This window comes from Parasteatoda tepidariorum, chromosome 8, assembly GCF_982258835.1.
Source record: "Parasteatoda tepidariorum strain Cologne lab strain chromosome 8, Ptep-v5.0, whole genome shotgun sequence".
In the NCBI taxonomy this organism is placed as follows: Eukaryota; Metazoa; Arthropoda; class Arachnida; order Araneae; family Theridiidae; genus Parasteatoda; species Parasteatoda tepidariorum.
In genome coordinates, this window is record NC_141762.1 from 3,879,174 (window position 1) to 3,896,335 (window position 17,162).

The window sequence follows — 17,162 nt, forward strand, 5'->3', positions numbered from 1 at the left end:
GAGGCCCGCCCCAGGAAAAAGCTTCACCTTCATAAAAAAGACTCCCCAGCATCAACATCAATTAGACTGGTTAACATCATCAAAGAGCTACAGGAGCTCTTAAAAAACGAAGAAGCAGTCTCGCTTCTCACCTCCATTCTCAGGGGCAAAACCCCTGAACTCTAATGATTTCTACACACAACAAAGACTCTCAACTTCCAGTTCAAGCTGCCTACACCTAATATTCCACGAAATATCTCTGACCCCACTCATCCCTTATTGTTTCATCACCTTCGATGGAGAAGTAGATAGCCCTTTGGGCTAGGAACTTCGTTAAACATAATTTATATCAGTATATCAGTATCAATCTTGAGGTACCTTTTGATAGATGACGGTTGGCATGGTCGATAACTCCCCCCCCCCTCAGGCAAAAGCCATGTGTTGTGTCCTCAAATTTAGCATGATGTTGTAAAATGTAATGAAAGAGGGTCATAGCAATAATGTAAGTAGAAGTAAAGTTAGTACTGTAAAATTAAAACAATATTTTTAATCAATGAGCCAAGTTCTTCAAGAAGCAGTTGTAGAAGTAGCTGGATAGAAGTTGTTTATTTAAAATTTTTTGTAGAATTTCTTTAAAAACACAGTTGTTAATTTGGGCATTAGGCGATACAACAATTATAGAATTGAAGGATTTGTTACGTCAAGCGCTCAGGTATCTTAATTTTGATCTAGTTGCGCTTCTATGTCATTTTGATTTATGTTGCTAAGTTAAGTTTCAAAAAATTCCATGGCTGGCAACAGCATTTTTATTTTTTAAGTTGTTTACTTTTATTTCTTTTAGAATTCATTCTTTTTTCAGCGAAATGTTTTTTTAACCTAACAGAATTCTTTGCCGACTGTTTTCTCTATAAATGAAGAAAATAAAGTAAATATTTAAGTGTTGCGAAAAGAATCTTATTTAGTTGTACAAAGTACTTCATTAAAAATGAAAACTGTTGCCAACGCGAGAAAAGAAATATCATCGGTTTTATTGATACATACGTACGTATTAGCGTTTTATATAATATAGATTATTGCATGAGAAATTTAATTATTTCGATTATAAAAACATATTTTAAAATATTTCAGGTCAAAACATGGTTTTATCCATTTTAATTTTGTTTAAAAAAGCTGAAAAGAAATTTAAAAAAACCAGATCTAAACTGAAATATAAAATTTAGTACCAAATTTATTTCGAAATCATTCATAAAAAAAATTGTTGTAGTTGGTATTAAGCATATGCAAATTTTTCTTATTTAAAACTTTAAATCGGTAATAGAATTTGTATAAGCATTAAAAAAATGTTTCCGAAAAACAATGTTAATCGATGCACGCTTTTCTTAACTAATTATCCTATAGTTGAGGTTAACGTAGTTTGTAGCGATAAGTTGCCAAATCTTGTAGCTCTTCATTATTGGAAGAAAAGCTTTTGCTCCAAAATAATTGATTAGTCGGCCTGTCTAATTCAGGGGCTCTACTCGTTACTAGCATCAAGTTTAGACCCGCAACTAATTTACATAAATCTGTAATAATCTAAGCCGAAATATTTAATGTTATCGGCAGTACAGAGATAAAAATGTAGTGTTCTCTAATCTTAATTTAAAGGTAAAAAGCGAAACATTTGGTCTAATCTTCTTATAAACAAATGTGATATTTCAACTAACAATATAAAAAAATATCTACACTTCAAAAGTATTCAAATTTCTTTTATCGAAAATGTTTTCAAGATTTTTTTAAGATTCAGAGTTCACGTATTGTACAGTATTTTTTTTTTTTTCTTAAATAATCCATTTACAGTTATTTACTGAATTTTTGTACCAAGAATTTGTAAATTGATAATCATTTTTGTTTTAACCCAGATTTAGTATCCGATGCTATTGGAAAAAATTCTATTCAACACAGCTTTGCTTGTCGACAGATAATTGCAACTTCATCAATTACTTGTTTCAAAAATCCTTTTTTGGTTTTGGTATTTAAACTGATTAAATATTTATCGCCATAGATATTATCATTAGTACGAAAAGTTAATTCTTTGCATTGCTTTCTTAAAGAAAGGAAATTTATAATGGTACTTATTCGTTTTGGATTCCGCAATAAACCTATTACCGTAGTGTTTTTTACCATAGTATCATTTGTATTATCAATGTTAATAAAGCATTCCCGTCGGGAATAATAGTTAGTGAATTTTTCTCCCAAAATAAGAATAAATAAATGAATGTATAAGTTAACATATTTATTAAAAAGTAAATATAACTTAATTTTTTGTTTTGTTATCAAAAAATAGACACTAAAAATCCGAATGATATGTTATATAAAAGGTATCATCATATGACTACTTTTGTAACATAATAAACGAACAATTTTAGTTTAAAATGTTTAATATTTATTTAATTCAATTAATTTAAATATTAATAACAATAAATAATTATTAATATTTCCGGAAAAAAACTGGTTTCTGCTAGGTATCCTATAGAGAGTAGTAAGTATACATCGTTAAATAAAGGATAAAGAAATAATTTGCCAGTAAAATATCGTTATAAATAATAAATCGTTGATGAATCGAAAGTTATATGGCATAAAATACAGAAAGAGGAAGAAAGATACATTCAGACTAACGCTGAATATCGAACTAACACCTCCCAGAAGAGAGAAGGCCTTCGCACAGATCACTTGAATAGTCAGAAGGAACGGTATAAACTGCACAATGAGGGGGGGGGCGGATAAGAGAGATGTCACAACTTTTGAACTGCAAAAGGATCGGATTTCTCTTTCTCTTCTAAGAGGTGTAGATCGAACCTCCTAATCCCATGGTTCAAAATGTTTAACGGATCGTATATCAGGTGCGTATATTAGGACCATCCACATAATTTTTTGAAACCTTTAAATTCGTTTGTAGATTTTGAGGGTTTTTGTGTGCATGTGTGAGATTGTGTCAAGATGGGCTTATAGGAGCATTGAGCAATCAAACCCACAGATTGATGTATTGTGTTTAAATTTGTCATATTTCAATCAATATTTATAAACTTCACTCTTGTAAATGCCGAGTCTTCTCAGATCATTGAATTATGGTTTTCTCAGTCGTACGATACCTCAGTTTCTCACGCACTTTAGTCCATATGTTTGTGATGAAAAGATTAAAATATTTTATTATTTGGAAGTATAAGCTTGGAATTGGCCTCTCATTCTAGCTCTATCTCGGCCTCTCATTCTAGTCGTTAAAATTAACGTATGCTTGGGGGACTGAGGAGTGTGGTGCAGAGGCCGGGTAATGACAACCACCATCTTCTCTCCTATTTTAATTGTAGTAGTTTAGTGTGTACATGCACCATTTTGTCTTCGGATCATTATTAAGGATGAATCCCAAATCGTCACCAATGGCAACATGGTGTAGATTTACAGCAACGTTAACAACCAAACCTAACAACCGTATTTTTAAAGTTCAACTTTTTATGAAGGGTACAGAGTGGGACGTACGAGAGAGTAAGGTCCTGGACTGCGATGTAATAAAAAGATTGAATTAGGACCAACTTTATATCTTGAAGTGCTTGTTTGTTATTTGTTTGCAAACGCTGTATATAGTACATGAACCTGTGACCTTTCTGCCTATCACAAACCACATCCTTAGTCTGATGTTCACATCGACCTTTCTCAAATTGATAGTTTGGATGCCATTCTATTTATTCTCTACAGTGAGTTTTATCAGTCATTTCTTGAAACGAACTCGCGACTATCCTTGTCGTAGTCTGGGATCTTAAATCAGCTACTACTTCACTTGCAAAAAATATCGGAAACTTTATTAAGCAGCACATGAAAAGAAATTGAAATGAGTTCACCGGGATCAGCGATATCGCCCTTCTGCCAAACGCTCTAAAGTGTGAAGGTAGAGGGTTCGTATCTCCTCCTATAAATGCCCACATCTTTGCGCTCTCTGTAGAAGGATTTCTAAGCTATATTTATACTAAGCACACACGTTTGTTTATACATGTGAATAAATAAAATAAAAAAGTAAAAATTTTTATTGAACAGATGAACAAGCAGGAAAGAGACAATAAAACTCCGTTTACTTTGCACCTGGTTTTTTCGGGTTTTTTTAAAATATAACATCGAATCATTAAATTAGGATTCGACTAGAAAATGAAAAGAAATAATAATTCCCCTAAAAAAAAAAGCCGGTCTCCATTGGCCCCTAAAATAGGCCGTATAAGTAAACGTCGATCAGGAATCCACCGGGATGGTATTATTAAAAAACGACAAATACCGAGATTTCTTTTTAGTGGCTTAGTTCAAAACATGATTGAAGATGCTAAAGGCGATATTAATTTGAGTTCAACGGCACTTATTGTGCTCCAAAAAGGATCCGAAAACTACCTACTAAAAACACTCAAAGAAGCTCGTAAATGTGCAGCAGAGGCCAAAAGAATCAAGATTACACCGAAGGATATTAAATTAGCACGAAGAATTCAAGGAGCTCATTCGTAAGTTTACCACCTTGATACACTGCAACAGTAAATTATTTAAATTCTAATCAAACTTGTATCATTATTATAGATAAATGTTTTTATTTGTAGAAAATATAAATTATTCGAATTTATCACAAACTGTCATTCGATGAGGGTACAATTACGATGTTAAGATCGTAGCCAGACGCAGATCTAAAAAGTAAATGTTAAAATCAATCAAAATTTTGATTACCCGTTTGTCATTGCCTAATTTATTTTCTGTGTTGTCTGCATCGCATTGCGTTACATCAGAGTAAAGTTTTCGATCTATTCTCTATATCAGTGATTCTCAACCTTTTTTTTTGTCGCGGAACACTTTTAACGATTTCAAAATTTGGCGGCACACAAAGAAAAAGATTAGTTTAAAAGTTGTTTACTTACCTATAATACACTGTGTAAAATAGTTTATGATAATAATTTGGAATGTAAAATAAAATAATATAATATGTTCTACAAAAACAACTTTTATTAAAGGACAAATGAATAATAAGAATACTTTTATTGAGACATTTGATGTTTCCTGATAATTTCATTTATCGTAAAAATTATGTTACTCTCGTATCGTCTTCTACATTTAACAGTCCCGATTTTTTTCCCGCTTATATGCTGGTGAATACTGAAAATCCGAATTCACGCAAATAAGATGTAGATGTCCAAATATCCTTCCTGAGCTTTATTTTTCCATAAAGTTATTTGTTTTTGGAATCCCACCAGTTTATCTGTTGATTTTGATATATTTTCTTTCGGCCCTTGCAAACTTGAATTTATGTTATTAAAAATAACAAAAGTGTCTGATAAGTAAGCTAGTTTAGCACACCATATTTTATCTTCCAACAAATGAACAAAATCATAATTTTTATTCTGTTCGAAGAATATTTTCATTTCGTCTTTTGATTCCAATATAGGAGATATACAACCACCTTACCTCTGGACAACCACCTTACTTCCGTATGCAGTAGCAAGGATTCGTACTTAGCTTCCATAGCTTGACATAAATTACTAAATAAGCGACTTTTTAACGGTGTTGATTTGATATAATTAACAATTTTAATACATTGTTCCAGAACTATTTTCAATTCTGATGGCAAATATTTTGTAACAAGTGCTACTCGATGCAAAAAACAATGTGTAACTAATATATCCCCATTCAGTTCCTTAACATGTGCAACATATCCTTATAGATGTCCAGTCATAGCTGGAGTACCATCAAGAAATATGTGATGAATCGGTGAAAGTGAAAATTTTTCGTTACAATATTCATGTATATCTATAAGTACTTTTCGTTAATTTAAACTTTACTCGTAATAAAAAAGCATTATAATTTTAACTATATGCATTTCAAAAATTTGGGGGCACACAAAAGTGCCACGGCACAGTGGTTGAGAATCACTGCTCTAGATTGTCCAGACCGACTTGAATTTAACAAATCAGTACTTAGTTTTTCCCCTATGTTTTACTAATTGAAGTTATTTTTTGACTGAAAATTAAGTCTTAAGTATTAAGAAGTAAGCCTTTTTTTACATTTTATAACAATTTAACTTAATATTAAAATTTTTCAATTCATTTATGATACTAATAATTTTTAATGAAAAGCAAAGGGTGGATGAAATTATTAAAAAGAAAAAATTGCTCAATTAAGGAAAAATAGGTTCATAAGTTTATATGTCGTTTTTATGATTTTTAATGAAATGTATATAAAAATAATTTCAAAAATTGTAATTTTTTGTTCATACTTATAAGGGCATCAAAATTTTCGATGTTCACGATTATTTTCTGATATTTTATACATCTTAAACAATTCTGGAGGTGTAAAAATAGTGTGCCTATTATTTTTTATTATTTTTTTTATTATCAGAAGTTAAAGGTTTTTGAGATCTGTCCATATGTGAAATAGTTCTTGTGTACTTTTCTAGAAGTCAGCCAATAAAGATCGCCCATTATGTATTTGAAGCTGCCGGGGGAAGCGACAACAAGAAGGCTCCAGTAATTTTTTTGCACGGTCTATTAAACTCAAAAGAAGTATGGGATACTATTCCTCAACGAGTGGCTGAATTAACAAAGAGAAAGGTATCCATATTTTAAAAATAATTTGACTAAACTTTAACCTTAAAATGGCAATGGTATAAAAAAATTTTTTGTGTTTTTAAAAAGGTTAACCGCTTTGGCTTACTATAAATAATTTCTATATTTCTAATTCGTGTAAGCCTCTTATGAATAATCGTATAGCTTATCCAATGGGTTAGGAGGTTCGCCTTGAGTTAGAATTGATTCATTTCATATTTTACATGGATTGCGTAACTTTTCATTAAGACAATTTATTAGATTTCTCTTCACTGCCATTTTGCTCGAGTAAACTCAAAATTAAACTTGATTAAAAAAAAAATCCATTGAACTTTCATCATGCAAACTTGCATTGAAGATTTACAAAAAATTTTTTCTTAAACAGATTAATTTTCTAGTCAAAGTAACTAATTACAACACTAAATTATCAAATCTTTATCGCACTAACTGTTTTTAATAAAATCTGAATAAATGGCGAAACTATTTATTTTAAATGATATTTTGATTAGAATTCTAGTGTAGAAGTAGTTAAGTTTTAATGTAATAAGCAGTATTATTCTTCTAGGTCTTTACTTACGATGCCAGAAACCATGGCGAGAGTGAGCATACAAGGAATTCAAGTTTCAATAACAATCTTCAGGATCTCTACTCTTTTATGGATCGCATGGATATCCAAGATTCTATTTTAGTGGGACATAACTTAGGAGGATTGACTACCATCAGTGCAGCACTACAAGAAGTAAGTTACACAATAGATTGATTTATTCTACACATAACAGGCTTGTCTTTTACACTTAATTTCCGACAAGTCTGGCAAACAATGAAAAATTATATTATTTATATTACTTCAGCTGTTAAGTTGAGACAAAGTATTGTATCCTTAAATTTTAATTTGATCTATAATATGCTTTAACATGGTAAAAGTACTGGTTGTGAAGTACTTCACTTAATAAATTCTCTTTCTAATAAAAACTCCTTTGACTATGACGGTATTAATGTAAAATTAATTAAACTATTTGCTCTCAATAATATAAATTTTATAACTAATTTCATCAATACCTCAATCAAGTCATCCATATTTCCAACTTCTTTAAAAAGAGCAACCATAACTCCTATTTTTAAAACCGGCGATAAAAACTGCCTATCAAACTATAGACCAATTTCAATATTACCTGTTTTTTCCAAAATCATTGAAAAAGCTCTAGCTGATAAAATGTACAATTATTTAAAACATACAAATTTTTTCTCTGTTAATCAACATGGATTTATTAAAGGCAAAAGTACAGAAAAAGCTCTTTTGGAATTTTCAAAATTTATTCATAATAGTATTGCCGAAAATAAGACAACAGTAGCTATATTTCTTGATATATCAAAAGCTTTCGATAATGTCAATCACAATCTTTTAATTAAAAAATTAGAATTTGCTGGTTTCAGAGGAATTATGTTAAATTGGTTTGTTTCATATCTTTCAAACAGAGAACATAGAGTTAAAATCCGAAGTAATTTTAGTAATTATATTTTTTCAAACCGTGGTGTTCCTCAAGGATCTATTCTAGGACCCTTATTGTTTATTATATTCATCAATGACTTTTGTCAACTCAAACTTTTTGGTAAGATAATAACGTATGCTGATGATTCCGTAATTTTGTATTCTTGCACTGATTTAAATCAACTAATTTTTCAAATTCAATCTGATTTACGCATAATTTCAAAATGGTTTACAATAAATGACTTAAATTTAAATCTAAATAAAACTAAATATATTTATTTCAGTTTAAGAAAATCAGAATTTAACTTAAATTTAAAATTTCACTCTCTCTCCTGCAAAAGTACTAATGAAAATTGTCAATGCTATATTCTACAATCTGTAAACAATATCAAATATTTAGGACTATATATCGATTCTAATTTAAAATGGAAAACACATATTAACAATTTAGTTAAAAAATTGCGTTTCGTTTTGGTTAAATTTTATCACCTTAAGAATAAAATTCATTTTAATTTTGTGAAAGCACTCTATTACTCCTGGTTTTATTCTTTAATTAATTATGGTGCGATAATATATGGCGGTGAATATAAAACTAATTTACTTCCCTTAATCTCAGTTCAGAATAAATGCTTCAAGATTATTAATTCTCTAAATATAAATAATTCAAGTGTAACTACTACCAATATATATACAAGAATTAACCTATTACCATTTCGCCATAATGTATTTTTTCGTATTTTACTCTATTTACACAACAATAAATTAATATGCAAATTAAAAACTAATGTGTCTGAAAGGAGACCAACTGAAATGTATGAGATTCCCTTCTTTACAAAAGAAATTTCACGAAAACAGTTTTTTTACTTAGCACCTAAATTATATAATAAATTACCATTTCAGTTGCAAAACATCAAAATATATTCTTCTTTTAAGCGTGCTTTATTTAAATTTGTGATGAACATTGACGATTTAGATCTCTATTTTTCACTTTAAAGGAAGCATTTGATTTTTTATACCAGTCTTGTGCCAATCCAAATGAATTTCTTATGTTACCTTTGTTATTTTTTTTATTTATTTATTTATTTTTTTACATATATAGTTTCATGCATTTTTTTTTTTTTTTTTTTTTTTTTTTTTTTTTTTTTTGTTTTCTATTATTACAGTGTTCAACAATATATGACGTCTTATGATGAGCAAAATAATTTATGATTGTATTTTTTTTTTTTTTTTTTTTTTTTTTTTTAAATTTCTATTTTAAATTTATTGTATTACTTTTCTTTGTCGCCTGGACAGGATTTTCCTCTTGACGACGAATATATATTCTTTGTATTTATGTGTTTTTGTTCTCAATAAAGTTATATTTGTTTGTTTGTTTGTTAAAAAAATGTCAATGATATCTTTCTGTGCAATGCTATATTTAAGAGGGAATACAAGTTTAGCGGGAATTAAATTTATTACAGCTGATTTCAGTTGATACTTTTCATGTGAAGATACAGTGTCAACATATTTAACTTAGTTTGTTAAGTTGGGCAAACCAAATTTTTATCATAAAGAAAAAATTTACTTTAGTGTTAGTTCGGTTTACCAAAAGCCTTCAAATGTTTAAAGGTCTCCTTATATGTGTTGAGTTAGATGGAATTTTTATTTATTAAATATATTTTGCATGTATCTTAGCAAAATAAAATGTTAAACATGTTATAAAATGTTAAACATGTTTCCCCAGTTAAACAATTCTTTATGAATTTATTTTTAGCCGAAGAAAGTTAAGAAAGCATTCATTGTAGAAATGCATTTAAATAAAATACAGCAAGAATTGGTAGACAGATCCTTCACAATAATGGAAACTTGGACAAATGAAATTAGAAGAGTTCCCAAAGACACGCATGATGATGACATCACTAGAATAAGTGTATCACTTATGTATGAAAACTTACCTGAAGAAATGGTTAGTATTCCGTATTTTACGTGAGAGAAACTCTTTTTATTTATGTCAAAGATGTATAAATTTAACTTAATCTTATAAGTCCGATTGTTTTCGAACTTAAGGTTTCGAGTTATTCAGTAGTTATTCGTAGTATAGTCATAAATAATCCACGACCTCAACTTCATTTCGTGAATTTTTTTTTCTATAGCAATTAACCTATGTGTTAGGTTATAGCAATTAACCTAACCTCTATAGCAATTACGTTTTAGCACTTTAGGAGTGTTTTAAAACAAGGTGGAATTTAATGATATAAGGTTAATAAATTTTTAATGGATTTTGGCAGATTCAACTACAATCTTTTGAGGTAGATGCTGGGTTTTTAAAAAATTTAAATTAAGGGAAAGTGTATAGATATAATATTATACTTTTTTCACGCTTTATCAGAATGGATATCTTGGATGGCAATTGTCTTGTCTCTGACAATCTCAAAAGAAGTTAAAATAAGAAGGAAGTATTTAAATTGACCATGACAATTTTAAAAAAATGTTGAAATAAGTAGGAAATTTAATGACTATTAAAATTATTAATTAACAATGAAACAAGCTAAATATTAACTTTCAAACGGAAATAAAAGCTAATAATTAAAGTAAGCTATATAAAGTTAGTTCTAAAACAAATTAACAAAGGACAACTAACAAAAAATTAAGCTAACAATTAATAATCAGCAAAAAAACTAGTTAACAAGAAATCACAAAAAATAGGTTAATAGCTATGGAAAACAAGCTAACAATTAATAATTAGCAAAAAAAATAGCTGTTACTAGCTAATAAAAAGTTAGTCTAATGAGATAATTAATCTCTTAATAAACGTGCTTTTGTAGTACACATTATTTTATTTCACTATAAAAATTATTATCACAAAAACTTTAACACAGGTAGGTAAGTGACAAGGTGTATAGGTAAGTAAAAAACTTTTAAACAAATTTTATCCACTGTGTGCCGTCAAATTTCGAAATCGTTAAAAGTGTGCTGCCCCCCAAAAACTGTTCTAATGTATGACGTTCTGTGCAGCCTCTCCTACATTCTTCCTCATTTATGATAAAGATGGATTTCGTTGAAATATTCTGTAATTTTCAACTTTTGAAAACTCCATTTTGTAAATTTGCTGTACAATTTCTTTTAAATAGAAACTCCAATCCGAGAAGGAAACTTACCAGAAATCGAAATTCATCTACAAAAGAAAACCAGATGGAAGTTTCCGTAACATGCTTTACACTGAAGCTATTTCCGAAAGTCTAAAACTGTACGAGAAATCTCCCATTATCCACAATGGAAAATATGAAGGAGCAGCCTTCTTTCTTTATGGATCCAATTCATTATTGAATGTGTAAGTAACCATTATATCGTAAACCCAAGAAATAAATCATGTAATAAAAAAAAAACTCTATCAATCATCTAATAATCATGTAATTTAAAAATTATAATTTAAAAAAAATTTAAACACAAAACTAAAAAGCAGAAAATAAATAATCTAAATAAAAAAATACATTTTTAAAAACAACGTTTTTTGTAGTGAAGAACAATAATTGAAAAATAATAATTTAAAAAAAAATATAAAATAAAAATGAAAAATTATAATTTAAAATAAAAAAATTCAAAATAAAAAATAATATTTTTGAAAACCACGTTTTTGTAGTGGAGAATAATAATTAAAAAAAATTTGAAAAACGGAAAACGTGAATGCATGAAACAGTAATGTTATATTAGTATACTGTTATGTATTTCATTAACCCCACGTTTTTCGTTTTTCAAATTTTTTTTTAATTATTATTCTCCACTACAAAAACGTTATTTTTAAAAATGTGATTTTTTATTTTGAATTTTTTTATTTTAAATTATAATTTTTATAATTTTTCATTTTTATTTCATATTTTTTTAAATTATTATTTTTTAATTATTATTCTTCACTACAAAAAACGTGGTTTTTAAAAATATATTTTTTTATTTAGATTATGTATTATGTAATCAATTACTTAAATTAGGAATTTTAGAATAATCAAATTGTAAAAATCTAAGGCTAGACAAACCTCTTAAAACTTAATGGTAGTATTAGAATCATTCTTGTCAGATTTTTTATGCATGTCTAAAAAATCTTACAAGAATGATTCGAATTTTTGTTAGTTATAATATATTTGCAGACTTAAAACCACTAAAACTTATTTATTATAACTCTCAAATATAGCTTTATTATATGTGAAAATTATGCGTGGTACTATATGCATAATTTTCACATACGTTAAAAATTAGTTGGATTTTAACTTTAGTTTTAATTAAACCATAAGTAACTAAGGTTATAGTCAATATTAAGTTTTCACTTAAAGTCATTCCTCCAGTTCAATATATAAAATACCACTGCAGCTTTCTTAGAGTTTGTTCTAAAAGATCGTGTGAAGTTCGTAAGCTAATAACTTAGTTTCAAATATTTCATTAAAATTCTCACTTCATGCTGGTAAATAATATCTTAATCCAAAATGTGGCTCAAACTAAAGCTTGGATAGTAAAAACATTAGTATATTTGAGAGTTTTAGTTTATTATTCCTTAATTTTGACTCTATTTATACTGCACAGAAATATTTTAAACTTTTTTTTAATGTAGAGGTTACGAGGAGGCTAACATCAAGAAACATTTTCCACTAGCAGAGATGATAGAGTTTGAAAATGCTTCACATTATCTATTTGTAGATTTCCCAGACAAATTCGTGGACACTCTTGTCCAACGAATGAAATAAGGATTCATTCGTTGTATGCATGTAAAATAAGGAAATGTAGATATTATTTTTACTTTGTGAAGAGCACAGCTCCAAGGATGTTTTCGATATCTATGTGTTAAAACTATCGTTAATAAAATTGTCTTTTTGCATATTCTAGTTTTGTGTAATCTCAAATTTTTAATTTTTTAATCTATTAAAATTTTTAAAGCTAAGAATTTGTGAAATTTTTTTTCCTTAACTGGTATTCTTGCAGCGAAAGCAATATACTTTTAAAATAATTATCATATTTCTTCAAATTAGTTAAGTTTTAATTATTTCCAAGGTAGTAAGCGAATTGTAGAATTCAGAATAAGTATTGTGCAATTATTCATTTTTAAAAACTTATTTTTATTTAGTATTTTTATTAGAGCATCCTCTAAACATTCTCTAAATTAAGCTTGTCCAGCATGCCCTAAACAAGCTCAAGTAAACTAGATTCAGTGTTTAAGAATTTCTATATGTTTGAAATCTTGGTTGTAAAATTTAGTGCGGCGTAAACAAGATATAGCATATTGTTTATAAACGTCTTTTTCTGTGACATAAATTGCCAGGCCTTTTTCCCCCGATTAATGTATTATAACTAAAAACCTCATCGTAAATAACTATCGTAGAAGTAATGTCTCGCTGCAAAATTTAAAAGGATGACTTGGAGATAAAATCTAAACAAAACGTGAAAACGAACTCTGTATATCTCTATTTTTTTTTTCTTTATATAGTTACGAATTTTCTTCACGACAAGGAATTTTACCTCTTGGGATTATGTAAAGTTTTTACAAAGGTTTTGACAAAAGAGTTTTTAAATTTTTTAACGCATAATGTTTTTAAAATTTTTCCGCATAATGTTCAGTACAATGTTTTATAATCAAAAGATTTGTAACGTTCGCTACACAGCAGTTGACTTGAAACTAGAAGAAAAAAAATCAAAGTTTTAAGCGATCTTATAAATGAACAATTTAGAATGTAAAACATAAATATGAACACTTAAGTAGGTAGAAATATTTTATGCATAAACTTGAAATATTTTAAGTGAATTTTCAGTTTTTATTTTCCATCAAAAGCGCAAAATATAGATTTAAATTTCAATTTTAAATCTAATGATAAAGGTGTTGAGAAAATGTTACGCGTCGTAAAACTTACATTACAAAACATATTTAAAAGTGAAATGTTATACAATTTGTTACAATCATTTTAAATAAATCTTATCTAAAACTCAAATTCCAACTGTCAATTGATATACTAAAATATGTTGGAATACTATGTTAAAAATGTTGACTGTCATTAATTTTAAAAACTATTTCGATACGCTTACTGCTTTCAAGCATTTTTAACCATCTGTTAAAATTTTTTTCACTTTGACATTTCTTCTAATATTTAAAAGCATTAGACCACAATTCAGGAACATTTTATATGCTGGTATGAATTACTAAATTCATTTTCAATTATCTTTAAAGAAATTTTAATTGTATGTCCGACCATTACGTTTTCTGATTAGTTTTTAGAGGATTCTAAAGTGTTTAGAAACAGCTTCAATGATGAAGACAAAGTATGCGGGTAAATAGTTAACCAAAGTTATAATAAGTTACAATAAGTTATTCTTTCTATCGTGTACACGAGGGTGTATATGCATGTGTTGCAATAATAAATCAAACCATTCAAGTGAACTATTGTGAAGATTTGGATAGTTTGTTTTGAGAATCAACTATCGCCCTTCTCTTTAGTCTGAGACCTAAAGTGACTTCAAAGAGGAAATAAAATTATTCCTTCTTGAATCCAGCAAAGTTCGGCAACACATCACCCCATCAGATTCCTGTTTTCTCGGATCAACTGGAATCAACATTGCACAGATGTATATCAATTATGATAAAATCGCGATCATTAATGATGCATAAGCAATTATTATTAAAAACTATTGTAATCTAATACTATAATATAGCAATCATCAGTACCATCTTAAAAAGAATCATAAATTATTTACCTAATGATAAGTATTGAATATGATACTTTTAAAAACGTTGATAAGTTTTTTTTTAACGGTAACGAAAATATTGATCAATAAAAAAATACAAATTGCTTAGATTGCAAAAATATTGTACGCATTATTAAACATAGTCGTCATCTCATTGCTTTAATAAAATTCTACGCTTTTCGGTAACGGAGACCACTGCTAGTCTTCGTGATAAATCGGTAAAGCAGCCCCCAACACATCAGGGCTAAAGAGAATAGAAGGGCTGGTTCACTCCTTTGAAGTATCTCTCGCCGCGCCGATCCTCCGACGTCACTCTAGTGACGTTACTTTGGCGCAAAGCTCGCACTTTTACTTCAAGAACGGGGCGTTTGGCCTTACTAGCTCTGACTAATATTGGATCATTTCTTTTTGCGAGATATTCTAAGACATTTGTTATTTTCTATAATGACTTTCCTCAGTTTTTGCAGTGAATTTACAAGAATTTAAAACTATTATCGAAATGCGCGAATATTTATTATCGAAAACTACTATCGCGATTGCAACTTGCAAAAATTCTGATACAAAAACAAAAGGAAAAAGTATAATTTTTCGCGTGTTCCCTAAAGTAAATTAACAACTATGTAAAGAATGGATTCCGAAATGACACAGTTAATATTAAACAGCAATACGTTTATCTGTCGTAAAGAACTTTTATAAAAATTCATTATCTAAATAGAAACCGCCTCGTTACTTCATAAAGAAAGGCAGGTGAAAAGAATTAAAAAATGGATAAAGTCAAAGAAAATTAAAATGTAAATAAAAAGTATATATAAAATATATAGTATATAGTTGAAATTCTCCTAATTTCATAACATATTTTTTAATGTAGTTATTCTAAATATTTATGATTTTTTTAAAAAAATTATATTCTCTTCAATTTAAATATCTATAAATTATATCATCGTAAATTTAAATGTCTATAAACAATTGTAAAATTTCTGATGTCATTATGAACCTAAATTATTATTTTGCTTCAGTAATTAGCGTTTAAGGTTGATGTTTCCTAATGATTAAGTATGAACAAATTGATATTAACGACACATTTTAAAATCAGGGATTCTAAATTTAACTTAACTTATCGTTATAAAAGAATATGTAGATAAAAATAGTGTCGATATATGCCTTCATTTTTCTTAATAGTTAAAGTTAAAACTGAACTTTTTAAAATAAAGTATTTATCGTGTCATTTTCACCAACTAGCAAAACATTTTTATAAGTTTAAAATGGTATTTTTTTTAATATAATAACCAATAAAGTTTTTTTTGAACTATGTTTATGAACGGAAATAATGTGTTAATTACGTAAAGTTTGAAGGCTAATAACCAGAAAAAGTCTAACTTATTTTTACAAAGAGAAAAGTGCAAAGTTATCATATCTTTGCTTGCGATCTCCGAGATCTGTGGACACAGTGACGTCATGAGGAGGGAAATCGTAGCTTCAGCTCTAAGAGCGGAGTGAACTAGCCCTTCGATTCTCTTTAGCCCTGCCAACACATGGTCATTATGACATATAAGCTTTTTTTTTCTAAATCAGCTTTCCACATTTAGCTTAAAGTCTTAAACAATGAAAAGATCTCAGACCTTTTATTAAGTACTGCCGCTATCTAAGGGAGAGATGATCTGAAACTGATTTGCGGAGAAAACTAACTCAGTTTATTGGCGTTAATGTTTTTATACAAATTTCTGGTACTCAAGCATTTGATAAAAAAAATTAAGTGCTTTTTTGCTGTAAAAGGTGGTAAAGGTTTTTTTTGCTTTAAAAGTTGGTATTTTGATATCCTATGAAAAATTGATAAAAAAAAATAAATAACGCTTAGGTATTGAAATGAAATTCCAAGTAAGAAAATCGTCTACCAACAAATAAACTTTTGAAGATCATCATTTATATTAATGTGGATATAATGTGTCCTACTTTAATTTTACATCATATAAACTAAATTTCGACGAAACTTTGTTTATAATATTAGATTATGAAATAAAAAAATATTTACTCTTTAGAGAATGCTCAAATGTTTTTTTTTTTTTTTAAGTTTTATTTATATTTGAATTTCATATATTTTTGGTTTACACTACATTCCAAAGCCAATTTTTTACAGAATCTCAACTTTTAAAAAGATACAAGCCGACGTTATAGGATGACTCGAACCCACTACCAGCAAACTTTGGAACGTTTGGTGGAAAGGACAATACCTCACTGTACTGAACCTGATATTCTCATCCTTAATATTCATTTTAGCCATTATTGAGCATAATTTTCTTTCTTTTTTATTAAGGATTCAAGAAGCGTATTTTTAAGTATGGGAATTACAGGATACCTTTTGTAAGCAAACTAACTAACTTTTAATTCTCTGGATCAAA

General features: G+C 28.4%; 1 protein-coding gene across 1 annotated transcript; it reads left to right on the forward strand.

The window, feature by feature from the left end:
* Nucleotides 1–4,107: 4,107 nt before the first annotated feature.
* On the forward strand, nucleotides 4,108–12,902 carry LOC139425552 (sn-1-specific diacylglycerol lipase ABHD11-like). The gene is made up of 6 exons (XM_071180769.2): nucleotides 4,108–4,493; nucleotides 6,431–6,584; nucleotides 7,144–7,317; nucleotides 9,821–10,012; nucleotides 11,178–11,377; nucleotides 12,647–12,902. Exons 1-6 carry the CDS (start codon nucleotides 4,153–4,155, stop codon nucleotides 12,777–12,779), a joined length of 1,194 nt encoding a protein of 397 aa, XP_071036870.2. The 5' UTR covers nucleotides 4,108–4,152; the 3' UTR covers nucleotides 12,780–12,902.
* Nucleotides 12,903–17,162: the final 4,260 nt, after the last annotated feature.